Source organism: Oncorhynchus mykiss, chromosome 14, assembly GCF_013265735.2.
Source record: "Oncorhynchus mykiss isolate Arlee chromosome 14, USDA_OmykA_1.1, whole genome shotgun sequence".
NCBI lineage: Eukaryota > Metazoa > Chordata > Actinopteri > Salmoniformes > Salmonidae > Oncorhynchus > Oncorhynchus mykiss.
In genome coordinates, this window is record NC_048578.1 from 37,718,932 (window position 1) to 37,746,141 (window position 27,210).

At 40.9% G+C, this 27,210-nt stretch overlaps 1 protein-coding gene across 28 annotated transcripts in view; it reads right to left on the bottom strand.

Moving 5' to 3' along the window:
• LOC110489227 (neuroblast differentiation-associated protein AHNAK) overlaps positions 1 to 26,307 on the bottom strand; it is a 44,419-nt gene extending 18,112 nt beyond the window's left edge. For 23 of the 28 annotated variants that reach the window (XM_036943488.1, XM_036943481.1, XM_036943501.1 and 20 more), the window contains exons 1-5: positions 25,967 to 26,304; positions 9,232 to 9,283; positions 1,267 to 1,326; positions 893 to 1,050; positions 442 to 671 (exon numbers count right to left, since the gene is read on the bottom strand). In XM_036943488.1, coding sequence (XP_036799383.1) covers positions 442 to 671; positions 893 to 1,049 — 387 coding nt within the window. In that variant the 5' untranslated portion in view covers position 1,050; positions 1,267 to 1,326; positions 9,232 to 9,283; positions 25,967 to 26,304. Of the gene's footprint in view, positions 1 to 441; positions 672 to 892; positions 1,051 to 1,266; positions 1,327 to 9,227; positions 9,284 to 25,966 lie in introns of all 28 variants that reach the window. The other 5 variants (XM_036943506.1, XM_036943503.1, XM_036943504.1 and 2 more) reach the window with 3 other exon arrangements.
• Positions 26,308 to 27,210: the final 903 nt, after the last annotated feature.

Sequence of the window (27,210 nt, forward strand, 5' to 3'; positions counted from 1 at the left end):
CTCATCAAAAGAAGGTGAAATCAGTAATTCATGAATTTGTTATATTTAGGTAATAATACGTTGCTGTACGTTATGAACCTTCTATATGTAATTTAGTCTATTTGAGAAGACGTATTGATTATTTGAGACAAGTCTGAATTCAAGAAGTCTGTGTTTACCAAGGATGAGGTCAATTCCATTTCAATTCCGGTGAATTCAGAAAGTTAACCTAATTCTAATTACAAATCTAAATGTTCCTTATTTTAAAACCATTGAAGATAATTTAAATTCCAGTGTACTTCCTGAATTGACTGGAAGTTAAATAGAATTGACCCCAACCCTAGTGTTCACGTAAAAGCCATTGAAAAGTTTATTAAAATCCTGTAAAATCCCAATCTTTGCCGCACCATCACACAAGTAAATACACTTAACATTGCTTGCACAGTAAACATAGCTACATACCAGAATAATGTCTTGGCTGGAGCCTCCAACCCTTCCTCTCCCTTCATACGTCAGAGTGCCCATTGGGGATCGGCAGGGTGACAGAGTGCCCATGGGGGAGCGGCATGGTGACTTGTCCTTGTTCTGTAGTTTCAGTCCAACCTTGTGTTTGTTTAGGGTCTTGAGGAGCTCCGTCGTCTCCTTGGAACTCATGTTGTCAAAATAGATGGTGGCACCCACAATTTGATCACCTTTAAGGGGACGACACAAGAGAACATTGATACCATGTTAAAATCCGTCAGTCAAAAATCCACTTTGAAAAAAGAAAGGTAGATCAATCAAACCTTACTGTATATCAACTTACACAAATTATAAGATATCGGGAGATTCAATAACAGCAGAAAACAATTAAGTCAATGTATTATAGAAAATGAATACTGTACATAAGGGCAATTCTAACACCGTTACATACCCTCGTGTACTCTTCCAGTGCGTCCAGCAGGCGACTCCATTTTCACCTCTTTGACATAGATCTCTCCTTCGCCTGACTGCTCAAGGGTCATTCCCTGTTTTTCTGGACCCGACCAGTCAGAGAAGAGCACCTCCCTGGTTTCCTCCTCCTCAGCCATCCTTTAAAAATTAATAATAGATTTAATTTACATAGAGCTTTTCAATACAAGAATAATCTCAGACACTTTCAAGACCAACAACATTAATAGTTAGTTCAAGGGTGGATCTTTACATAGAGAGAGAGAGAGAGAGAGAGAGAGGAGAAACCACAAGAATTATAAAATGCAAACAAAGACTATAGTATTTCTTAAGGTGATTTCTAAGTAGGTGAAATACCTTTGTTTTTTCTTGTCCTCTGTCTATGCTCTGGTGTCGTTTGTTTCTGCCTTGGTTTTCCTGAAAAACAAAACATGACATAACATGAGCACTGTTGACTCGTGAACATGCTTTCTCATATCATCAGCAAACCATTCACATCTGTAAAATGAAAACCCTGTAAAAATGTGTACCAAACTTAATGCACCTGACGTATTTGCATGTGTATTTGTTTTTACGAAAACCATGTTCTACCTGTCACTCATTGCATAGTTACAACAAGCTGTTGTTATGTCCAAGATACATGCAACTTCCAAGATACATGCAATGTCCAATATACATGCAATGTCCAAGATACATGCAATGTCCAAGATACATGCAATGTCCAAGATACATGCAATGTCCAAGATATATGCAATGTCCAAGATACATGCAATGTCCAAGATACATGCCACTTCCAAGATATATGCAATGTCCAAGATACATGCAATGTCCAAGATACATGCCACTTCCAAGATATATGCAATGTCCAAGATACATGCCACTTCCAAGATATATGCAATGTCCAAGATACATGCCACTTCCAAGATATATGCAATGTCCAAGATACATGCCACTTCCAAGATATATGCAATGTCCTAGATACATGCAATGTCCAAGATACATGCAATGTCCAAGATACATGCCACTTCCAAGATATATGCAATGTCCAAGATACATGCCACTTCCAAGATACATGCAATGTCCAAGATACATGCAATGTCCAAGATACATGCCACTTCCAAGATATATGCAATGTCCAAGATACATGCAAACAACCAAGATATATGCAATGTCCAAGATATATGCAATGTCCTAGATATATGCAATGTCCAAGATACATGCAACTTCCAAGATATATGCAATGTCCTAGATATATGCAATGTCCTAGATATATGCAATGTCCTAGATAGCAATGTCCTAGATATATGCAATGTCCAAGATACATGCAATGTCCAAGATATATGCAATGTCCTAGATATATGCAATGTCCTAGATATATGCAATGTCCTAGATATATGCAATGTCCTAGATATATGCAATGTCCAAGATACATGCAATATCCAAGATACATGCAACTACCAAGATATATGCAATGTCCTAGATATATGCAATGTCCTAGATACATGCAATGTCCAAGATACATGCAACTACCAAGATATATGCAATGTCCTAGATATATGCAATGTCCAAGATACATGCAACTACCAAGATATATGCAATGTCCAAGATTCATGCAATGTCCTAGATATATGCAATGTCCAAGATATATGCAACTACCAAGATATATGCAATGTCCTAGATATATGCAATGTCCTAGATATATGCAATGTCCTAGATATATGCAATGTCCAAGATACATGCAATGTCCAAGATACATGCAACTACCAAGATAAATGCAATGTCCTAGATATATGCAATGTCCTAGATATATGCAATGTCCTAGATATATGCAATGTCCTAGATATATGCAATGTCCAAGATACATGCAACTACCAAGATATATGCAATGTCCAAGATACATGCAATGTCCTAGATATATGCAATGTCCAAGATACATGCAACTACCAAGATACATGCAACTTCCAAGATATATAAAGGTTGCAAGTTCAAATCCCTGAGCTGACAAGGTACAAATCTGTTGTTCTGCTCCTGAACAAGGCAGTTAACCCACTGTTCCTAGGCTGTCACTGAAATAAGAATTAGTTCTTAGTTAAATGTGTAGGTTCAAAAAGGTTTTAAAAAAATGCAATGGCCAAGATATATGCAATGTCCAATAGATGGTGCTAAAAAACCCTTGATAGGTGAGTAGTATTGTCTTGTCCTATAAAACCAGCCAACTCTCAGGTCCCCTCCCTTTCTCCTGTGCGGTGTGGAAATTTGGTTGGAGTTGGACTGAGACCACACCCTGCCCTGAGGAAAGCTGCCTGATCCTGCAGTCTACACCTCCAATGTCAATACTGAGAACAATGTAGCTGTAGCTGCCATTCTTTAGACATGCACATATACACACACAAATAAATATACATACTTTTTATTTTTATTTTATTGAACTTGTTTTGTACACATCAGGCTGTATAGAAATAGCTCAGTCAAGGTTAAGAACAAACTGTAATTTCCCATGTTTGTTGTAGCGCCCTGGTGTGACTGCTGACAAGACTATTTTCTGTCAACTATTTGTTGTGAAATAGACCTCCACATTTGTAACTATCGTCAATTCGCTGGGGTGTTCAAGGTTGTGAAAGCACATAAATAATACTGGATGTATAACTTACAGATAGGGATTAGTGGGTTCCACCCTTTGATTTCACAGGTTTAGGGAAGGCCCATTTTTTTGTAAATGAACTGTGATGGCTAAACCCTGTGATGCAACAGACAAAATTATGCTGCATATCCAACCTGGTCTCATAGCCTACACGTAACATAGAAAACGTAAATCCGGGACACTCAAATTAGCATGATATTTGGTATGGTGACATAAGACAGATGGTTACTGAAGGCAAATGTGAAAAGAGGATGGTTGGTTTGAGTGGATGAGTAGGCAAACGTCTAGCAACCCAAAGGTTGCGTCTTCGAATCTCATCACAGACAATTTTTGCTTATTAGAAACTTTTTAACTACTCACTACATTTTAGTGACTTTGCAACTACTTAGCATGTTAGCTAACCCTAACCTTAACCCTTTAGACCTAACCCCTAGTGCTAACGTTAGCCAGCTAGCTAACATTGACCACAACAAATTGGAATTCGTAACATATCATACGTTTCGCAAATTTGTCAAATGTTGTACTTTTAGCAAATTTGTAACATATTGCACAAATTGCAATTAGTAACATATTGTACAAATGCAATTCATAACATTTCATACAAATTACAATTCGTAACATATCATAAGAAATGGATAATGGACATCCACAAATGAATACATACCATACGAAACGTAACATATCATACAAAATGGAGTCTCTTGGATTTCCGTACGGAATAATAGGAAATGCTCTGAGATATAAAGCACTTTGACAGGGAGGAACGATCAAAAGTGCGCCGCAAAATACAACACAGCAAGAAAGTGGTTTGTTTACATCATATACTTGCCAGGGTGAGTGCCTGTCCCGTCCAACACACACATTGGGGACAGATAACCCATTGTTTCGTTAATGTCAACTCCTCCAACATCCCACCCCTGTAATTACATAAGCCATGTCTATGCTGTATCAACCTCCACCTACGCAGACAGCGGAGGCCTATGTTACACCATGCTTTAGATTCTGACTGACAATTACGTCCGTTTTCAAAGGGACCCTAATTCATCAAGAAGACTGTGTAGGGTGCATCCCAAATGTTACCTACATAGTGCACTATTTTTGACCAAGACCCAGGGTGCCATTTGACTGTGAAGATAAATGATCCAGTGTTCAATGTTCATTCCTGACCTTTATGGAAAGAACGTTCAGATGAATACTGTACAGAAAAACATATTTCTTCAAAAGTTTGCTGACTGATTGTTCTGTACCATGTATAAATATATATATATATATATATACCATCCTCTAAGTGAGCATTTCACTGTTCGTCTACGTTTGCGAAGCATGTGACAAATAACATGTGATTTTATAGAAACATGGAAACAGACAAGACAGTAGATACAGTATGAACAATATTTACACCAAAGAAGATGATGTCTCTTGTCTTGCAATGAAAATCTTAGGCTCTCTCTCTCTCTCTCTCTCTCTCTCTCTCTCTCTCTCTCTCTCTCTCTCTCTCTCTCTCTCTCTCTCTCTCTCTCTCTCTCTCTCTCTCTCTCTCTCTCTCTCTCTCTCTCTCTCTCTCTCTCTCTCTCTCTCTCTCTCTCTCTCTCTCTCTCTCTCTCTCTCTCTCTCTCTAGAATGCACATGCTTTCGAAATGACATATACCGTAATGTAAGTAATTCTAGATATGAATCAGATCATAGCTATGAGATTCTATTCATATACTGCTGGTACATTCAAACCCAACAACAAGCACAGCCAGTCCAGCTAAAGGGAGTGACTTTAACAAGGCAACTATGCAGACCTACTGAATCTGCAATGTCAAAGGATGCATCCCAAATGACACCTTTTTCCCTACATAGTGCAATACTTTTGACCATGGCCCATCAAAAGTAGTGCACAACATAGGGAATAGGGTGTTATTCATCAAAGACGGCTTGATCTAATTAACTCATGAAGATCAAATTCCACTCAGGTCAACTGACACTGCTAGCTAGTAATACACTGACACTGCTAGCTAGTAATACACTGACACTGCTAGCTAGTAATACACTGACACTGCTAGCTAGTAATACACTGACACTGCTAGCTAGTAATACACTGACACTGCTAGCTAGTAATACACTGACACTGCTAGCTAGTAATACACTGACACTGCTAGCTAGTAATACACTGACACTGCTAGCTAGTAATACACTGACACTGCTAGCTAGTAATACAATCTAAAACGAATCCGTATTACCATGACCAAAATGTATTCTAAGTAAATCAAAAACAGTGAGAGAGAGAGTGTGTGTGTGTGTGTGTGTGTGTGTGCGCGCATGTTTTTATCAAAGTCAACACGCCATGTTAGAGATCGAACGCGCACACACCACACGTGACACACCTCTGAGCCCTCCAAAATTGCATTCATCGGAGGAATTAGAAATCATCAAAATCATTTTTCTCTACTACACTGGGATCTGTTGGTCATCTGACTGTTTCCCCATTTCAGAGCTTATCTGCGTCTGCAATAGAGACATTCAAGGATTTTTAGAGACCCAGGAGACTGAAACGATTTGTCATGGGTCCTCTTATCATCAAAAAGGTTCTACAGCTGCACCATCGAGAGCATCCTGACTGGTTGCATCACCGCCTTGTATGGCAACTGCTCGGCCTCCGACCACAAGGCACTACAAAGGGTAGTGCGTACAGCCCAGTACATCACTGGGGCCACGCTTCCTGCCATCCAGGACCTCTGTTTATTATCTATCTATAGTCCCTTTACCTCTACCTACATGTACATATTACCTCAGTTACCTCGACTAACCGGTGCCCCCTGCACATTGACTCTGTACTGGTACCGCCTGTATATAGCCTCGTTACTGTTGTGTATTTTCCTGTTCCCGCTTCCCTCCCTCTTTTGGAACATGGCTTCATGATCTAGAGAAGTATTTGGGCAGTCCTTGTTCTCACAGTTTTGACATATTCCTGGCAAGGTGTACTGGGAGGGGCAGAGAGAGAATGTGAGGGAGGGATGGGTGGGGGAGAGAGAAACATGAAGAGGAAGAGAGAGAGAGAGAGAGAGAGAGAGAGAGAGAGAGAGAGAGAGAGAGAGAGGGAGAGAGGGAGAGAGAGAGAGAGAGAGAGAGAGAGAGAGAGAGAGAGAGAGGGAGAGAGGGAGAGAGAGAGAGAGAGAGAGAGAGGGAGAGAGAGAGAGAGAGAGGGAGAGAGAGAGAGGGAGGAGACGGGGAGGGAGGGAGGGGTGAGAGAGAGGAAAGAACACAGGGAGGGAAGGAGGGGAGGAGAGGGTGAGAGAGTGGAGAGAACAAATGGATGGGAGGGGTGAGAGCAGGGGGGTGAGAGAGAGGGAGAACATGGGAGGAGGGCCTAACTGTTCCAGGGCCAGTTCCTGTGGAATGTCAGCCTAGAAGTAAACTTGTCATCATGCCAGGGACCTTAAAACCACAGACAGCTGCTTTACAACCTCTGTAGAAAACAGAGAGAGGAGAACTGTTTAAATGTTCCAGTTATTTGTTAGTGAATTTCATTTAATATTTCCAGTCTTTCTGTCCATTAACTACACAATGTTATGTTTCTCCCAACTTGCTTTCACTTAGACAATCTCCTCACACTAGAGATCAAATCAAATTGTATTGGTTACATACACATGTTTAGCAGATGTTATTGTGGGTGTAGCAAAATGCTTGTAAAGACTGGAAATGAGACAGGGAAGGACAATATAGGAAAGGAGACAAGGAAGGACAATATACGAAAGGAGACAAGGAAGGGCAATATAGGAAAGGAGACAGGGAAGAACACTAGGAAAGGAGACAGGGAAGAACACTATAGGAAAGGAGACAGGGAAGAACACTATAGGAAAGGAGACAGGGAAGGACACTATAGGAAAGGAGACAGGGAAGAACACTATAGGAAAGAAGACAAGGAAGGACTCTATAGGAAAGGAGACAGGGAAGAACAATATAGGAAAGGAATGAAATATGAGCAGGAAGAGGAAACAACTGTTAAGTACCGTAATCCAACTCTTAACATCAAAGAGACACACAGATCAGGAGGGAAACTATGGTTTGTATAATTGCTGTAATGTAAAGTCACATGACCAGCTGGCTGAGGGGTAAACAACACTGTATTGCTGTAATGTAAAGTCACATGACCAGCTGGCTGAGGGGTAAACAAACAGTGAACAAGACTTGTGTTCATGGAATCATACGACAGACAAGCAGTCATAGAAAGCAGAAAAAACAACAGTCAAACAACTTATCTTCCTTCCATTTCTATCTCTCTGTACCTTGAGTGCAAAAAATATATATATCTACTTGTCGAAGGACACACCACACTCGAATCAAATCATTGAGCTCATCGAAAAGTGCTCAAGGGAGACATGAAAGTCAATATTTGGGCACAAAAAAAGTCAAAGAAGAACATTTGGGGAAGGAATGGGAGGGAGGGAATGGGAGGGAAGGAATGGGAGGGAAGGAATGGGAGGGAAGGAAGGAATGGGAGGGAAGGAATGGGAGGGAAGGAATGGGAGGGAAGGAAGGAATGGGAGGGAAGGAAGGAATGGGAGGGAAGGAATGGGAAATGGGAGGGATGGAATGGGACGGAAGGAAGGAATGGGAAATGGGAGGGAAGGAAGGAATGGGAGGGAAGGAAGGAAGGAATGGGAGGGAAGGAAGGAATGGGAGGGAAGGAAGGAATGGGAGGGAAGGAATGGGACGGAAGGAATGGGAGGGAAGGAATGGGAGGGAAGGAATGGGAGGGAAGGAATGGGAAATGGGAGGGATGGAATGGGACAGAAGGAAGGAATGGGAAATGGGAGGGAAGGAAGGAATGGGAGGGAAGGAAGGAAGGAATGGGAGGGAAGGAAGGAATGGGAGGGAAGGAAGGAATGGGAGGGAAGGAATGGGACGGAAGGAATGGGAGGGAAGGAATGGGAGGGAAGGTATGGGAGGGAAGGAATGGGAGGGAAGGTATGGGAGGGAAGGTATGGGAGGGAAGGAATGGGAAGGGGATGAGCATCATACATCATCATTGTGGTTTGCTGTGTAACTGTGCTATGAGAGAAAGCCTGCAGGGAACACGAGGACAGACCACCCGACCAGAAAGCTTCTGGTTTCTGACAATGGCAGCTCCTAACCAGTTAGCTAACCCGCCTCTTTCTGACCACAGAACAATTCTGTATACGCCTGTTTCCTTTCTCCCTTATTGGCTATATTGTCTACATACTGTTTGGCGGTTTCCTTAGACTTTGGACACTAACAATGTATCTTGCTGCAGCTGCTACTACCAACAGTTAAACAGTGTGATCTGGCAGTGCTTGACTTGCCATTTCATATTAAAGGTGGGGGGCTGGACTAAACAGGTGGTCGAGCAATGGCATGGGGGGCAAAGAGGAGGCATACACAGGGTGTCAGATTTCTCCAAGGCAGGCCTTTCACAGCTGAATGGAGACATGACCTTCCAGGTTCAAAGAAGGTTCTGTGACAAACATTCCAAAAGAGGTTCTAGAGTCTGACTTTAGAATCACCAAGGTCTAAATCAACAAAGACAATAGAATGCTGTTGAACAAAACAAGATGAACTCTATTATATTTGTGGAGATATTCAGTTTACAGTAACTGATATGTTTTGTGTTGCGTTTAGTCTGTGTCGTCAACATCTTGGAGGACTATATCTTTGAATGAAGGACACTTACGTACTTTGGATTGCTCAAGCAAGGCCAAGGGCTCTGTCTCTTTGCTTCCTGTTTGTCTGTTAACAGAGGGACACACGGAGAGAGAAGAGGAATAGGAGTTAATCACATTGATTGAACGACTAGTTAGGTTCATTCTCACGTCCACACACACCTCTCTTGCATATGTTACTCACACGAGAGAGCAACCAACTTCAAGACACTTTTTCATTGATGGCTTTCGGAAAGACATAGAAACAAATGCATAAACTACGCCCGTACATCTACGCTATTGCTCCAGGGATATCTAGTCTACATGACTACGTGTGATTGTGTCTTCCTAACAATGCAACGAACTTTCACCTCAGAGAGAATTCCTTTAATCAGCTGGAGGGGCACTCCGAAACATTAACAATGAACCTGCCTGGGCGAGAATGAAGTCTTGATGGCAAAGAGTACCAATTATGTCAAACACTCCCTTAAATGATGTGTATGCAGCTTACTGCTTAGACCATGCTGCATCGCAAAAAAATCTATGTGATGACGTTGAACAACTGATTGGATTTGCAAAAACGTATCAACGTAAGGTCTTTTTTTTTCACCCAAATTTTTACCTAAATCCAACGACGTGGTTTAAATGTTTAGAAGATCTCACATTAAATTGACGTTAGTGGACAACTCAACCAAATGTAAATCAAAACTAGACGTTTAAACTGACGTCTGTGCCCAGTGGGTAATGTGAATTATGTGGCAGACCATAGCAGGCAGCCATTTTAAATATGCACCATAGATCACTCAACACAAAAGATACACTGCAGGCAGGTCATTTCAGTTTCCCAACTCAACGCAAAGACTAGTATGTCTGAACACACATTGCTGGACTATCAAACGTTGCCAAATCAGTCCCATACAAAAACAGTCACGAGGTATTGGCCCTTTACTTATAATGTTCGCCTGGGGAGTCAACACCTTGGCTTGTACACAGACCTCACATACCCAGCTGCTATCTCCCGTAGGCCTAGTTCTGATGTCTGCATGTGGCTGCTAATACGTTTAGCCAAGATTCACTTTCAGTTAAGGTCTATTAACATCTTAGAAACAACTAGCGACTAGCCTTAGGCCAACATAACAGATAGCGTCTCGCTTGAGGTTATAGCGCCTCCCGAACGTATTCCCACACCCATGACTTTTTCCACATTTTTTTGTAGTAGTGGGGAGGACAACACCAACATTTCTCGCTTAAATCATTTTACAGACACAAAAAGATCCCACCTTGTCTAGCGTATTTAGTTTTTTGTGGATATTTGGAAAGTTTAACTGAAAAATGTCCGTTTCCATCAGGCCTGTCCTTATATATATATATATATATTCGACATGAGCTTTACTCACATAAAAAGGTCGGATGGAAACCAGTGTCCCAATACTTTTGGAGCTCACTGTACTAGCACATGTCTGAAGATTCATGACTCATACTTATCTGATTTAAGATTCATAACTCATACTTATCTGATTTAAGATTCATGACTCATACTTATCTGATTTAAGACTCATGACTCATACTATAAAGTATCTGGAGAATTCTGATTTCCTGAATGATTATGGTCATTTTCAGCACAGCCTTTAAGCTTTGAGACGACTATATTTTCAAAGTTATAATTGTATAAGCATATGCTAGCCAACTGCTTTGGTATTGATATATATTTATTTTCAAATAAAACTTTGCCATTTGTCTAGACAGTAAAAGCTGAACTTGGTACGTTATATTAAAAATGCTTTCCTTTCGGCTTAGGTCACAATTCCTGTCCACGTTTGAAGATTACTGCTTTGACTGGACGAGGGTACTGTGAAACAAAGAAGAGTCTTTCCTCTGGAGCAGTAACAGCAAATGGTGGACTGGATTCCTCACAGACAGGCATGGACCAGTGACAACCTGCCCCATTTTCAAAATTCTTTAAAGACAAGTTGTTTTTTGTTGTAACTGTCATTAGTCTGCTGCCTCCTCCCCTGTTGTTGTATAAAGCTGAACTGTTCAATACAACAAATAACTGTGTTTACAATCCTAAGAGACTTTATTGGATTGTCTTCCCTCACCAACAGCAAACAGGTTGTTGTTTTATTTGTTTATTAGAGACACTTTCAGTTGAAAAACAGAACTCAAAGGCAAAGTTATAGTTACAGTAAAGGGTAAAAATACGAAAAGCTTTCCAGGATTTTGATTGGTTACTTGACAGGCTGAACTAGTTTGAGGATCAAACGCAAACCTTTGATGCATAACACAGTCGCAGTGTTAACAAATTGGATCTAAGCTTGATTTATAGTTATGTATCACTCCGGTGTTCCGTTTGTGTTTCCTGTTGAAGTTGCAGAAGAGCAGAAACCAAGCACGTCATAGCTACATGTCGTTGTCTATAGCGATAGGGTCTGGCAACGGATCCAACAAGTGTTTCTCCCTTAACTGACCCCCCTCCCCCGGCCGCCAGTCATTTCAAACCCTCATTAAAGTCTTTCATCACAACACCACCAAGCTAAAACGTCTTCCTATCCTTACTGCTTTATTGTTGGCGCAGCTAGCTGGTTGGTTATTTCTGCCCGGTACTGAAATAGATAGGTCAGTGATGATAAACACCAAGCGATACGAGGTCGGATTGTCACTGTGTTTGCATAGAGAGACTCAGGGTACGGCAGCTGTCTAAACTAGCAGACACCAGAGGCGTTGTATTCATTTGTCTCCTGTCACGAAGGGGAGATCAACAACATATGTAGTAGGGCTGACCCCAATCAGTCGACTGGTCCGATTGTTCGGTCGTTAGGGTGTTAGCCCGACCGCCATGCGCCTCCCAGAGTACACAACCTATGCTACACTTGTGAGAAACAAGTTTTGGTATATTTCATTCCATTTGCGAGTTTTGTCAATTTAGTCTAGAGCTCCTGTCAATGTTGAGTAAGGACATGCACGCATAGAAGTAGGTCTATAGGCTACCTGGCCTGCGTGCAAATGTAGGCATATAAATGTGCCCATTTGAGCATCTGATAGTATTTCTGATTGGCTTAACACACCACCACTAATGAGCTGTGGAGCTTCTCAAAGTAATGTTTTCTTCACCTCAAACAGCAAGAAAAGTCTGTTTTTACATCCCTTGAGAATGATAATAGTTCCTCCATGTATTTGAAAAATATTTCCAGCTCTTTCCCTTTCAATTACCACTCAGCGTGATAGGGAAAAAATGTCATGCTCTGATCCAATGGAAACGTCATAAAATAGGCCTACCTGATTACTTCTTATCAGTGCTTGACGTGGACTGAATTAGGTTCCGGTCACTCATTTTGGGTGCTGGTACTGTTATATTTAGGTGCAGGAGTTAGTTCCACAATAACTTTTAGCTAATTCTATCAGAGGAATAGAGCAGAAGAACATTTTAGGTGCTGGTACTCGGCTCCAGTGAGCTCCTGCCCAAGTCAAGCACTGCTTCTTATCGCTTGCGCAAATAGCCTACAGCTGTGTCTGTCCCAAGCTCACTGGCGTGGGAAACTCTGAGGGCCCAGAATATTTTATAAAATGTTGCAAGCTTCAGCCAACACAAGCTAATAGTTGATAAAATGTTCCAAGTTTGTTGCAGACAGGCTGAATATGGTTTAACAGATATTTATTTTTATCAGGATATTTTCTACCTGCAGGCTGCAATGTTTTTATTTGTTGGATTTATATAGGCTATTTTTTTACATAGTTGGCAAAAGCAATAGAAGTTACATTTTAGGTTTGCATCAATTTCATTTAGATTTGGATGGAATTTTGATGAACCACGTGAACAACGATTTTGAGAAAAGAATAAGTTATTATGAATTAACTTAAACTGTTTCACAAAAAAATTGCATATGAAAACCATAACTTGCACACAGATCGGTTGAAATGGTAAGATAAATTGGCATTCCACATGAGAAATGTTACCGACTCCTGGTGTAGCCTATTACCGGCAACTTCAGGAGAGTAACGGCAGAATCTTTTAAAGCCAGTATGAGCAGCAGGAGGAGGATGGTCAGGTTAAAGTTGTTTTTTAAATTCTGGTTATCTAGATCTCTGGCGCCCTCTTGAGGCATTTGTCTTATTTAATAAATCCGTAAGCTTAAAGCATCAGACAAGCTCAATGCATAGAGTTGATTTTATTAAAACACATAGGGTGTGTTCATTAAAACACATAGAAAAATAGACGTTGAAAAATGTTGGCCAATCGATTGGTTAAAAGAACAGACGACTTTGTGGGCTCTGTATTCCATTCAAGGAAGCATATTCAGGTAAGGTTGATCTGATTTGCATTGGTTGTTTTAATGTCTGTTTGGAAACATTTTCTGACTAGATAAATGGATATTGTCAATTGTGCTATTAACATAGGAAAATGTCAACCTTGACTTGCATTTACTTGTTGCATTGACTTGTTGCATTGACTTGTTGCATTGACTTGGGCATCACACGTCCAAAACACTATTTACTATTGGTCACACCTATGTGGTAAAGCGAACACAATTAGTTAAAGCAAGGCGACTGGAATAACAGTTACAGAAATGTTCTGAGAATTGTGGGGAAACACCTTCACCTATCATAGTACTGTTTTGGGAAACTAGTTCAAGGTCACTGCAAAACTAAGCTGAACAAATCTCAGGTAGGTTGAATCCAGAAAGGAAACCGTGTGGCCCCCAGACTACTGCTGACCATCACCAGCTCAGCAGTACACACAGAGGAGTGATCAGCGCTAGCTAACTTGCTAGCGGCAGGGTAGCCTAGTGGTTAGAGCATTGGACTAGTAACCAGAAGATTGCAAGATCAAATCCCTGAGGGGACAAGGTCAAACTCTATTTATCTGCCCCTGAACAAGGCAGTTGACCCACTGTTCCTAGGCTGTCGTTGAAAATAAGTATTTGTTCTTAACTGACTTGCCTAGTCAAATAAGAGCTGTGTAGGGCTGGCTTGGGAATTTGACTGACTAGCAATATTGATTGTACCATGAGTGTACTGTCAAAATGTCTGTGATCTGATGGGCTTTTCCCCGTTCTAGTCAGTCAAACATATATATTTATTTATATGTGCCTAAGTTCTTTTCACCATGTCAGCCGCTAGCTTGTTTGCTTTTGGATTGGAACAACGGGCTAGGCTACCTCAGGCAGTGCTTGCTTGCTAAAGGAGCAACAGGGTAAAGGGCTAGGTGCTGTGCTGTACTACGAGGCTGGGCCCCACCCTAGCCTCCAGCCCTGTCTCAGCGCTAGCAGTTAGCTTGCTAAGAGATTTGAGCGATAGGCTACAAGGCTGGGCCCCACCCTAGCCTCCAGCCCTGTCTCAACCCTAGCGGTTAGCTTGCTAAGAGATTGGAGCAATAGGCTACGAGGCTGGGCCCCACCCTAGCCTCCAGCCCTGCCCTAGCCCTAGCAGTTAGCTTGCTAAGAGATTGAAGCAACAGGCTACCAACGTGCTAGGCAACAGGGCTGGGTGTCGTTCTGTGCTCTAACGGGCTGAGCAGGCCAGGCCCTGGGATGGGTGTTGTGCTGTGCTCTACGGGGCTGAGCAGGCCCCACCCTGCCTCTACCACATTCCTTGATAGAGTTGTCAGGCCAGCTGGAACAGAGCCTAGTCTCTCCTCTGCTGTCTCTCTCTCTCTCTCGCAGTGACTAACTCCAAAGAAATGTCCTCCACTCACTCTACCCAGCCTCTTCGTGTGCTGTCTGCCACCCAGAGCATGTTAGCACAGGGTTCAGCCACAAAACAGAATCACTGTTTTCTTTCTTCTTTTCTTTCTTTCTTTCTTTATTCTGTTGGGTTGTGCAACTACAATCATCATCACTGAATGGATCTCTGTACATGATTGTGCCAAGGAGCCATAGAGACACTCCAGTTTAGTAAATACCTAGTGAGTTAGTCTTGTCTCTGAAAGAGGCAGTGAAAGTGAATGAAACTAGAGAGCAAAGGATCTGTCAGTCAAGACAACAATAAAGAATAGATTGAATGGTGACTGTGATAAGAACACTAATAAAACAATGAAGTGTGAAACCCTGGTGAGTGAGTGGCAAGATTTGGTTAAGGATCTATGGGCCCTGGTTAAAAGTAGTGCACTATGAAGGGAATAGGGTGCCATTTGGGATGAATCCTTAGTCGCGGAATTATTCCAATGTTATCAAACAGAATTGTCTCAATGTTTTCCTCCTTCCTTTATTGTGGGGAGTAGTTGCAATCGAAGGGGTGGACTGATCAGCTGACAAAGCAACATTTGTTACTACTAACTGGCCTGACTAGTTTACAGACCAGAGAGAGAAATGGAGAGAGAGAGAGAGAGAGAGAGGTTTTACATAAGCAAAGTGAAACATTTTTAATTTGGCAGAGGAAAATGTGATTATTCTTCAATACATGGTACGTAAAACCTCAAAATCAAACAACATAACATTGTTCAATAACTGAACTTGAAATTATTTATTACACTGATTTGCAAGTGGAATATATCCTTTTATAGAAATAATTTACATTTTTGTTTCCAACACGCATCAAAATGCACCAACAACTAAGGATGGTATACAAGTATTGTTTCAAAAGAGAAAAATAAGTATTGTTATTTATATTGTAGGCTGTTGTTGTCTGACCCAAAGTGGCAGGAACACTGTTTATTGCTTGTGTGAATGTCACCAGTGACTAATGGTATTTACAGGCTTATAGCACACCGCCATTTTTAATCTTAAAGTGATGGAGCTTTGCAAATCTCCATTTAATACCTGAAATTCTATTACATTCTATAGTTATTGTTGACATTAATCATTATAACGTCTTCCAGTGACATGACATATTGATACATAGTGTTTAACTGTAACCTTTTGACTTTTGCAACTTTCTGCACGTTCTACGGGCTAGCGGTTTTATTTCAGAGTACAAGAACAACTGTGATTGGAAACAAGTGCTAAGAAGGAGGTAAACAAATTACAGTTTAAAAAACATATGTGAGCCAGAATCTGATGCCAGCAAGATAACAACCTCAACAAAGTCTAAATTAAATTAGTCTAGTCTAAATTAACATTCCTCGCACTGCCACAATGATATTTAGGCATTCCATTCCAAACAACATGTACGTACAGATGTAGGATCTTAATTTGACCAGTTTCGCACAGCAGGAAAATAATCCTGCAGCAACGGGAAATGTGAATGATTGTGTGGATTATAATTAAATTGACATTTTTGTAGGGGTTGATAAATGTTTTGTTTAGTTAGGGCAAATCAAGTCTGACTTTGTGGAAATTACAAACTTTATAATAATTTTTAAACCTTGAATACACTACAAGTTTGTAGGGTGATCAACAGGGTGATCAAATTAAGGGTGATCAAATTAAGATCCTATATCTGTTCACCACATGTCAACTCTAGTCAGAGCTGTATAAAGGGAGTTGAAAGGTGGGGGGGTTGCACATATGTACATATGCAAGGTTGTGTAAGGTTACAGCGTGAATACTGTCAAGTTTTTCTGTGTTTCTTAGTTGTTATCTTTGTGATAGTGAAACCACTATCACCTAGGATAGGTGTCCGTTAACACATACTAAATTAAGGCACCATTTGTACTGAGTGACAATTACACACCTTTCAAACCAACTTTCCAGCTGAAATAATACATTTAATAAAAAATATATATAAAATGTCCTAAATCAAAGATATACACAAATAAAACATTATCTGATTCAATTGCTTTAGAAAGGGGCACATGCCAGGGATGTCCCCTCTCCCCCCTCCTGTTTGCACTTGCAATTAAACCGCTTGCAGAAGGAATTAGACAAGACCCAAACGTAACAGGCATCAGTATTGTTAAACATGAATATAAACTAAACTTATTTGCTCATGATATCCTGATATACCAGACCAATAATGAAAACTCAATGCCTCCCTTGCTAAAACTATTATCAGAAAAAAAATTAGGAATAACACATGATCTACAGCAATCATTTAAGTGGACCAGAAAAAATATGAAATACTTAGACGGTTAATAAGTGACAACAAACAACAAATATATAAGGATAACTTTATCCCATTATTCAACAATATGAAAGCAGATCTGACGAAATGGAACAAACCTCCCATATATCTTACAGGTAGAATCTTCAGAATGGCGTCGTCATGGCTCCCAAAGTTTTTAGATTTATTCTCGGTAATACCAATTAACCTACCGAAGACATTCTTTAAATAACTATACTCGGTCATAACAGACTTTATGTTGTCAAATAAAACTTACAGAATAAAGAGGAAAGCTTTTATCTTCTTAAGTCAGGGAGTGATTTTAAACTTCCTGATTTGGATATGTATCAACTTCCCACCCAGGGCTTTTACTTACAACATTTCCAGTACCAGTCAACGTTTTTCCTTTCAAATGTTACCAAGAATATGCTTATCCTTGCTTCAGGGCCTGAGCTACAGGCAGTTAGATTTGGGTATGTAATTTAAAGTACCCTTAATTGACATACAGTACCAGTCAAAATATGTGGACACACCTACTCATTCAAGGATTTTTCTTTATATTTACTATTTTTTACGTTGTAGAATAATAGTGAAGACATCAAAACTATGAAATAACACATATGGAATCAACCCCCAAAAAAGTGTTACACAAATCAAAATATATTTTATATTTCAGATTCTTCAAAGTAGCCACCCTTTGTCTTGATGACAGCTTTGCACACTCTTGGCATTCTCTCAACCAGCTTCATGCGGTAGTCACAAGGAATGCATTTCAATTAACAGGTGTGCCTTATGAAAAGTTCATTTGTGGAATTTCTTTCCCTCTTAATGCATTTGAGGCAATCAGTTGTGTTCTGACAGGGTAGGGGTGGTATAGAGAATATAGCCCTATTTGATAAAAGACCATTATTATGGCAAGAACAGCTCAAATAAGCAAAGAGAAATAACAGTCCATCATTACTTTAAGACATGAAGGTCAGTCAATGCGGAAAATGTCAAGAACTTTTCAAGTTTATTCAAGTGCAGTCGCAAAAACCATCAAGCGCTATGATGAAACTGGCACTCATGAGGCCCTCCACAGGAAAAGAAGACCCAGAGTTCCCTCTGCTGCAGGGGGTAAGTTCATTAGCGTTACCTGCACCACAGAGTGCAGCCCAAATAAATTCTTCACAGTGTTCAAGTAACAGACACATCTGAACATCAACTGATCATCCATAAACTATTCCACATGGTAAACTAAAGCCTTCCAAGTGGCTCATTCATCCCCCCCCCCTCCCCCTTCTCTCCCCTGTAACTATTCCCCAGGTCGTTGCTGTAAATGAAAATGTGTTCTCAGTCAACTTACCTGGTAAAATAAAAATAAAAAGGTAAAGGCATAGAAATCATAAATGACTTGGTAATAGGAAATTATTTCCATGACAGAATTAAAAAGCAATTTTGGACCAATGTAGATATCTTCAAATACATGCAACTTCAACGTTTCATATCAAGACATTTCGATCTTCAGGAAACATATTTGAATCTGAAAAAAGGATGTTCATATGATAGATAAGCTATACAAAACCTTGCAGAGAGCCTATCCAACTGACAATCTCTTTGAAAAAATATAAACTATTGAAAACAAGACTTAAAAATAACTGATATTGGCACAAGATAGAGGGAATGTTGGAACATAAAAATAAAATTTACACATAATTCATTATAAACTAATGTATATAATTTATTACACAAGAGACAAAAATTCACAAATTCTACAGCACAATGGCAGAGTCATGCCTTAAGTGTAAAACTAACAATGACTCAATAATACACGCCATCTGGGAATCCTATAGTCCAAAAGTTATGGGCAGAGTTTTGCCTTAGTATTAAATGTAGCCATAATGCTGAGGTGGCTTTGGCACTCACTACGCTCTTAAGTTCTTGATGGTTGCTAGGCAGCGCCCGTTACTACTATCATCCTGGCAGTTCTAAACTTTGCAACGCAAGTCACTTCACCCATGAAAAAATGTATATATATAATCTTAATTATAACTGGATGGATCCATAAAGAACTGCTGTGGAAATAAAAAAATCACTGAACGATGAACATATTGGAATAAAGTATGCTAATGAAATTGAAGGCATCAAATTGTTAGTATGTTCTACTTTTTCAGCTGCATTGCATTTTTTTAACTAAATCTTTGTTTGGATAGTGTTTATTATTAGAAACGTTAGCTTAGTTGAGGTGAGTGCTGCTCAAGATCCTCTTGTCTAGTTGGCTCGTTCATTATCACTGATCAGAACATTTCGCCAGCAATGTTGTGTAGCTTTAACAAGTGGATTAGTTTACTCTTCACTCGCAGCCACTTAGTAGCCTAGGCCTAGTCTCCCGACCAAAAGACTGTGACTTGTTTTAATCAATCAATGTGATTTTGTTTCACTGAATCTCCATCTGTATAGTTGGTTAATTCTCTGACTGGGCTAATAAGTGGAGGTGGTTTAGCTCATCAATTCATTTTCTCATCTATCACTAATCAGAAACATTTAGCATGTTATAATTAAGCAATAAGCCACGAGGGGGTGTGGTATGTGGCCAATATACCACAGCTGAGGGCTGTTCTTAGGCACAAGCAAACACAGAGTGCCTGGACACAGCCCTTAGCCGTGGTATATTGGCCATATATCAGGAACCCCAGCGTTGCCTTATTGCTATTAAAAAACTGGTTACCAACGTAATTAGAGCAGCAAAAATAACTGTTTTGACATACAAGTGGTATACGGTCTGATATACCATGGCTGTCAGCCAATCAGCATTCAGGGCTCGAACCACCCAGTTTATAATGTAGCCTAAACCAAATGTAGATCTATTATTTTGCTTGATCACGTAAATACAACTCAAAAAAAGTCCGCTGAGGATCTGAAATATGAACACGAGACTCTTGTAAATATAAATTGCTATTATTTTCTATCAGTATCATGATGAAGATACTGTCAATGTAAAGCCATATGTCTGCTCCCTAACAAAGTGGAGTGAGGGTAGGAAAGAGATGAAAACATGGATGAAGAAAAAAGCATGGGCTTGTCCTGGGCTCTGTTTCAAAATATCACCTTTTTTTCCCCCACTATGACAGCGGTTCCACACGTTGCCGTGACGACGCAAGTTGTGTTGGGGGGGGGGGGGGGGGAATATTATTTTATATTTTATTCTGTTATATTTCATTGTATTCATAGCCTACTGTAAAATATAAGTGTGTCGTCTCTGTTTAATGAACATAATAACTATTGATTTAATGTGCATGGCCATGTACTGTAGCGTATAGACTGCACAGACCAGTAACATAATAACTATTGATTTCATGTGCATGGCCATGTACTGTAGCGTATAGACTGCACAGACCAGTAACATAATAACTATTGATTTCATGTGCATGGCCATGTACTGTAGCGTATAGACTGCACAGACCAGTAACATAATAACTATTGATTTCATGTGCATGGCCATGTACTGTAGCGTATAGACTGCACAGACCAGTAACATAATAACTATTGATTTCATGTGCATGGCCATGTACTGTAGCGTATAGACTGCACAGACCAGTAACATAATAACTATTGATTTCATGTGCATGGCCATGTACTGTAGCATATAGACTGCACAGACCAGTAACATAATAACTATTGATTTCATGTGCATGGCCATGTACTGTAGCGTATAGACTGCACAGACCAGTAACATAATAACTATTGATTTCATGTGCATGGCCATGTACTGTAGCGTATAGACTGCACAGACCAGTAACATAATAACTATTGATTTCATGTGCATGGCCATGTACTGTAGCGTATAGACTGCACAGACCAGTAACATAATAACTATTGATTTCATGTGCATGGCCATGTACTGTAGCGTATAGACTGCACAGACCAGTAACATAATAACTATTGATTTCATGTGCATGGCCATGTACTGTAGCATATAGACTGCACAGACCAGTAACATAATAACTATTGATTTCATGTGCATGGCCATGTACTGTAGCGTATAGACTGCACAGACCAGTAACATAATAACTATTGATTTCATGTGCATGGCCATGTACTGTAGCGTATAGACTGCACAGACCAGTAACATAATAACTATTGATTTCATGTGCATGGCCATGTACTGTAGCGTATAGACTGCACAGACCAGTAACATAATACAACTCAAACATTTTGCCATTCTACTATTCTGAAAATACATTATGTTAGTCTTTTAATGTTTCCTAAAACAAATGAACAATGCATTTCTTAGTGATGGTGTATATTCAATAGATGTTTTTTTTTTAAATAGACGTCCACCCACATCTACTCTACACATCTACTTCCACTCATAAACGTGCCGCCATGTCCACACGAGATATAAATAAGCTTATCGCGGCAAGAATTTAAGAAAAATACAAAAATAGGACTGTATGAATTGGGCTCTAAAAAACACTGCCAGATTTTTTTTTTTACAGGCAGGGAAAGTGTGTCTCTAAATGCATAGACAGAATAGTAGGAAGGAGGGTGTAGGGAGTGGCTCTCTCTGAAAGAGGTATTTTGCAATAATTATTATCATGAAAATTGCCACATTTCATTATGGCAAAATAAGTCCATGAGTCAAGAGATATTTGTTGAGATTTGCTTACAGTTACACAGAGGGGGAGGAGAACCCACCACACTAGTGGAGCTCTAGCCAACAATTTCACACAAGTTGGGATCAATAACGTACTATTGTCCTACTTCTGACGGATGGACAACTGTTGCTGCTTTAGTGCACCAGTTATGAAATCTAGGTGATGAATAAAAGAAAATAGGGTGGGATCAAAATGAGTTAAATGTCTCAATTATCCATAATCAGAACACCCAGGGACCAATCAGACAAAGAGATTAATCAAAGTGTTAAAAGAAAAAGTTTGTTTGATGGGAATCAGTCCTCCTCCCATAATCTCTCTCTCTCTCTCCCTTTCTCCCTTTCTCCCTCTCTCTCTCCCTCTCTCTGTCCCTCTCTCTGTCTCTCTCTCTGTCTCTCTCTCCCGTATGCTCTCCGTCTCTCTCTCTCTGTCCCTCTCTCTGTCTCTCTCTCTGTCTCTCTCTGTCGCTCTCTGTCTCTCTCTCTGTCTCTCTCTCTCGTATGCTCTCCCTCTCTCTCTCCCTCTCTCTGTCCCTCTCTCTATCTCTCTCTCTCTCCCTTTCTCCCTCTCTCTCTCTGTCTCTCTCTCTCTCTCTGTCTCTCTCTCTGTCTCTCTCTCCCGTACGCTCTCCCTCTCTCTCTCCCTCTCTCTGTCCCTCTCTCTGTCTCTCTCTCGGTCTCTCTCTCCCGTACGCTCTCCCTCTCTCTCTCCCTCTCTCTGTCCCTCTCTCTGTCTCTCTCTCTGTCTCTCTCTCTCTCTCTCTCTCCCTTTCTCCCTCTCTCTCCCTCTCTCTCTCTCTCTCTCACCCTTTCTCCCTCTCTCTCCCTCTCTCTCTCCCTCTCTCTGTCCCTCTCTCTGTCTCTCTCTCTGTCTCTCTCTCTGTCTCTCTCTCCCGTACGCTCTCCCTCTCTCTCTCCCTCTCTCTGTCCCTCTCTCTGTCTCTCTCTCGGTCTCTCTCTCCCGTACGCTCTCCCTCTCTCTCTCCCTCTCTCTGTCCCTCTCTCTGTCTCTCTCTCTGTCTCTCTCTCCCTCTCTCTCTCCCTCTCTCTGTCCCTCTCTCTATCCCTGTCCCTCTCTCTATCGCTCTCTCTCCCTTTCTCCCTCTCTCTCCCGTTCACTCTCCCTCTCTCTCTCCCTCTCTCTGTCCCTCTCTCTGTCTCTCTCTCTGTCTCTCTCTCCCGTACGCTCTCCCTCTCTCTCTCCCTCTCTCTCCCGTACTCTCTCCCGTACGCTCTCCCTCTCTCTAACGGGGAAGGTCCTAAACGCCCCTGAATGGGACCGTGAGGAGGAAATTACAAAAGGAAGTGTGCGAGAGTCTGGGCTCTTTCCGTTTCACACTGGCACAGTGAGAATGCCACTCCTCTCCTCTGCTATCAACAGTTAGCAGGGGGAACGGTATGGCGGCAGGTTTGGTGGAGTACAAAGATGAGTGTTCAATTAATTCCATGTCCACTGAATTGACAGATTAAGTTCATCAATAACAAAACCAGGTCTGGGTTTGTCAGGGGGTTGTCAAGAACGGTTCTGAATCTGAAGTTGGCTGTGTAGTAACTAATCGTTTACTTTGTTCCAGTTAAAATTTGACACTTACTATATTCTGTTTTGAACAAGTACTACCGTGTCAAAGGAACTGTTCAAAACACTGAACATGCAGACATAGGCTATACTTTTACATAACATCACAATTTTTAAAAAAGTGAACATTTAAAGGTCCAGTACAGTCAAAAAATGTGATTTCCTGTGTTTTATATAGTGTCACACTGAGGTTGGAATAATACTGGAAAATTGTGAAAGTTATGATAATGCCCTTTTAGTGTAAGAGATGTGTAAGAAATGTTTGAAAATATAGCCTGAAATTTCAGCCTGTTTTGGTGGGATGGAGTTTTCCCTGTCTGTCTGGTGACATCACCGGGTGGTGAATTAGTTTATAGACCAATAAGAATGAGAGTTACAAACCTCTCAGCCAATAACAACTAGTTTTAAGTTTTCCCCTCCCCACTCAGACCACTCCCAGACAGTCCTAGCTAAAATTATTGCTTGAGAAATTGCTCTCTGCTAAGAAGCTATTTTTGTTTATTTTTGATCATTTTAATTTGAAACAATCACTATATTTACACATATTTACCCAGAAATGATTTGATATTGAGATTTCTAAGAGTCTGTATTGGACCTTTGAGCACGACTCGACTGGCCGTACAACCCTTTTGCTCATAGCCGCTGTCATTATCCATCACTTCCGACAGGAACGACTGGGTAGAACCATTACACTTTTACAGTTTTAAGACATTTTCTGTGAGCTCGCTGGCTCTGGTGTCAGCCTGTGGCCAGTGTTCTCTGGGAGAGAGACTTTCCTTTCCCTGCTGCTCTACAGAAGAACGTCGGGCCAGGGTGTGGCAGAAATGGGGAAGGGAGCGATTAAAACATTTTAATTTTCCACCCAACTATACAACGCATTATGTCTGAGGGATCTAAGTCTCTCCGTCTATAACTCTATCTATGTCTATTGGGATGGAGAAACACACAAAAGGTTTGCTGTTTGGTTTTATTGTAAATCTTAAAGGTTAAATACACGCCTGAAGTTATAACAACGTAGCTGTTTCTGGCATTCAAATACATTCTGTATCTTTGTCACTTAATGTTCTGAGCTCGAATAAAACACCTCTTTCACTCTGAGATGCAAGAGTCTTGATTATTGTTCCCCTCATTTCCTCAAGCCTGGTTTCAATTAGTAAGTATTTCCAAACCACTACATTCCATTACCATACCCCACCCCCCTCTCTCTCTCTCTCTCTGCTCTCTCTCTCTCTCTCTCTCTCTGCTCTCTCTCTCTCTCTCTCTCTCTGCTCTCTCTCTCTCTCTCTCTCTCTCCCTGCTCTCTCTCTCTCTCTCTGCTCTCTCTCTCTCTCTCTCTCTCTCTCTCTCTCTCTCTCTCTCTCTTCTCTCTCTCTCTCTCTCTCTCTCTTCTCTCTCTCTCTCTCTCTCTCTCTCCCCCTCTCTCTCTCTCTCTCCACCCTGGCTAGAATCTCAGGATAAAACTAATCGAGTTAAAACTGCAAGTGAGGAGAAAGTCGCTAAAACTCCATTCATGTGAACACGTTAAAACACACACGTAAAACAGATGAAAACAGGTTTTTTAAAAAAAAGTTTTAGCTAAATTGGAAAGTACAGTTTGATTTATCACACACACTGTATACTTATATACTTTATTAAAACCGTTACTATATTATACTCTGAAAAGCGTTGTTTTTTTGGTGAAGATGGGTTAGAAGATGGTGTTCTAAGATTGCAGAGTGTGTGTCATTATTTTCTCTCTCCCGTGGGTGCGCCTCCCTGAAACAGGGAGTAAGAGAGGGAGGGAGTGAGGGAGTAAGAGGGTAATAGTAACAAAGTAGAACCCACACCCAAAGCCTGTAGCCTATCTTAAAAGGCTTTTTTTTGTGAACTGGCTGTACTGATAGCCATTTCTTAACAAACAATTACTCTTACTCATACTCACACAAACACAAACACTCGACTTGGTAGATTAGAATCAAATAGGGGAGGAAAAAAATAACATTACTTAGCTTGACAGGTTTTTCATCAACATTTTTTTACTTGGGAGTTTTCTTTGCGTGCAGGGCGATGTTAGAATGATCAATATCCACGTTGCTGATATGAAGTAACAACTGGACGAGGCTACACATCCTCATGGGGGGGTGGGTGGGGGGGTGGGGGGGGGTACTTTAAAATTGGATAGATAAGCATTAAGCACAAAGGAACATAACCCCTCCTTTATGTGACTGGCGTCGCTCCATATACCCCAGTCAGCCTTTATTTTGTGCGCAGTAAAAGAGAGTGAAATAAGAAGTACGACCAAAGTCTCCGTTAATGTGGGTGGTGACACACACCCACTTCGTCTCGTGTTCTACATTACAGAACTTTGAACGAGAAAACAAAGTAACACCGCGGACCACCACCCTTCCTCTCACTTAGTGGGTGAAAGACCGTTATTCTTATTTTCAAAAACCGTAATGTAAAACGAACCTCTAACAACACGATTGCCACGTCATTTAACAAATGCCTTACAAACTTTGTGAGTTTACCAGATAGGATACCATCACCATAATACACTTTTAAAATAACCCAAATAAGAATTGTGATGACAGAAATGGTTGTTTTACCTATGAGCAGTCTGAGTTGCAACAACTTTAACACAGCAGCTTGAGCATCTTCGGCAGTGTTCTCTTCTCCTCCTACGGTCCCAGCAGTCGATAAAAGCACGTATTCTTCTTCCCAATCAAACCTTATTTCTCTCATAAAAAAAAACTTTTCTTGCTTTATCAACCCGAGTCTCCCTCCGTGTCCAGGGCGTTTTTCTCTCTCCCCTCCCTTCTCACTCTCTCCCCTTAGAAAGTGCGTTTTACCTTTTTTCTAGTCTGCGTGGCTGTTACTCCGGGCGATGCAGAATGGTTGGACATGCGAACGGGTAGGGCTACTGGTCGTGGATAGAGGGCGGGAAGGAGGGATATAGGGAGGGAGGTGTAGAAGGGAGTGGCCGTAGTCTCCTTTTCTGGCTCTGCCCATCCAATGCAACCTGGAATCAGGGGTAGACATAATATAGTAAATAAATTCCGGGAGACTAATTATGCTGAACAAAAATATAAAGGCAACATGCAACAATTTCAAATACCTTACTGAGTTACAGTTAATTTAAGGAAATAAGTACATTTACATTAATTAATTAGGCCCTATTCCATGGATTTCAGAACTGGGCAGGGGTGTAGCCATGGGTGGGCCTGGGAGAACATAGGCCCACCTACTGGGGAGCAAGGCCCAGCCAATAAGAATTTGTTTTTCCCCACAAAAGGGCTTTATTACAGACATTAATATTCCTCAGTTTCCTCAGCTGTCCTGGTGGCTGGTCTCAGACGATCCTGCAGGTGAAGAAGCTGGATGTGGAGGTCCTGGGCTGGCATGGTTACACTTGGTCTACGGTTTTGAGGCCAGTTGTACGTACTGCAAAATTCTCTAAAACTATGTTGGAGGTGGCTTATGGTAGAGAAATTAACAATAAATGATCTGGCAACAGCTTTGGTGGACAGTCCTGCAGTCAGCATGCCAACTGCACACTCCCGCAAAACGTTTGATATCTGTTGCATTGTGGTGTGTGACAAAACTGCAGATTTTAGAGTGGCCTTTTATTGTCCAAGCACAAGGTGCACCTGTGTAATGATAATGCTGTTTAATCAGCTTCTTGATATGCCACACCTGTCAGGTGGATGGATTATCTTGGCAAAGGAGAAAGGCTCACTAACATGGATGGAAACAAATTTGTTGATCAAAATTATAGAAAAATAAGCTTTTTTTCATATGGAACATTTCTGGGATATTTTATTTCAGCCGATGAAACATGGGACCAACACTT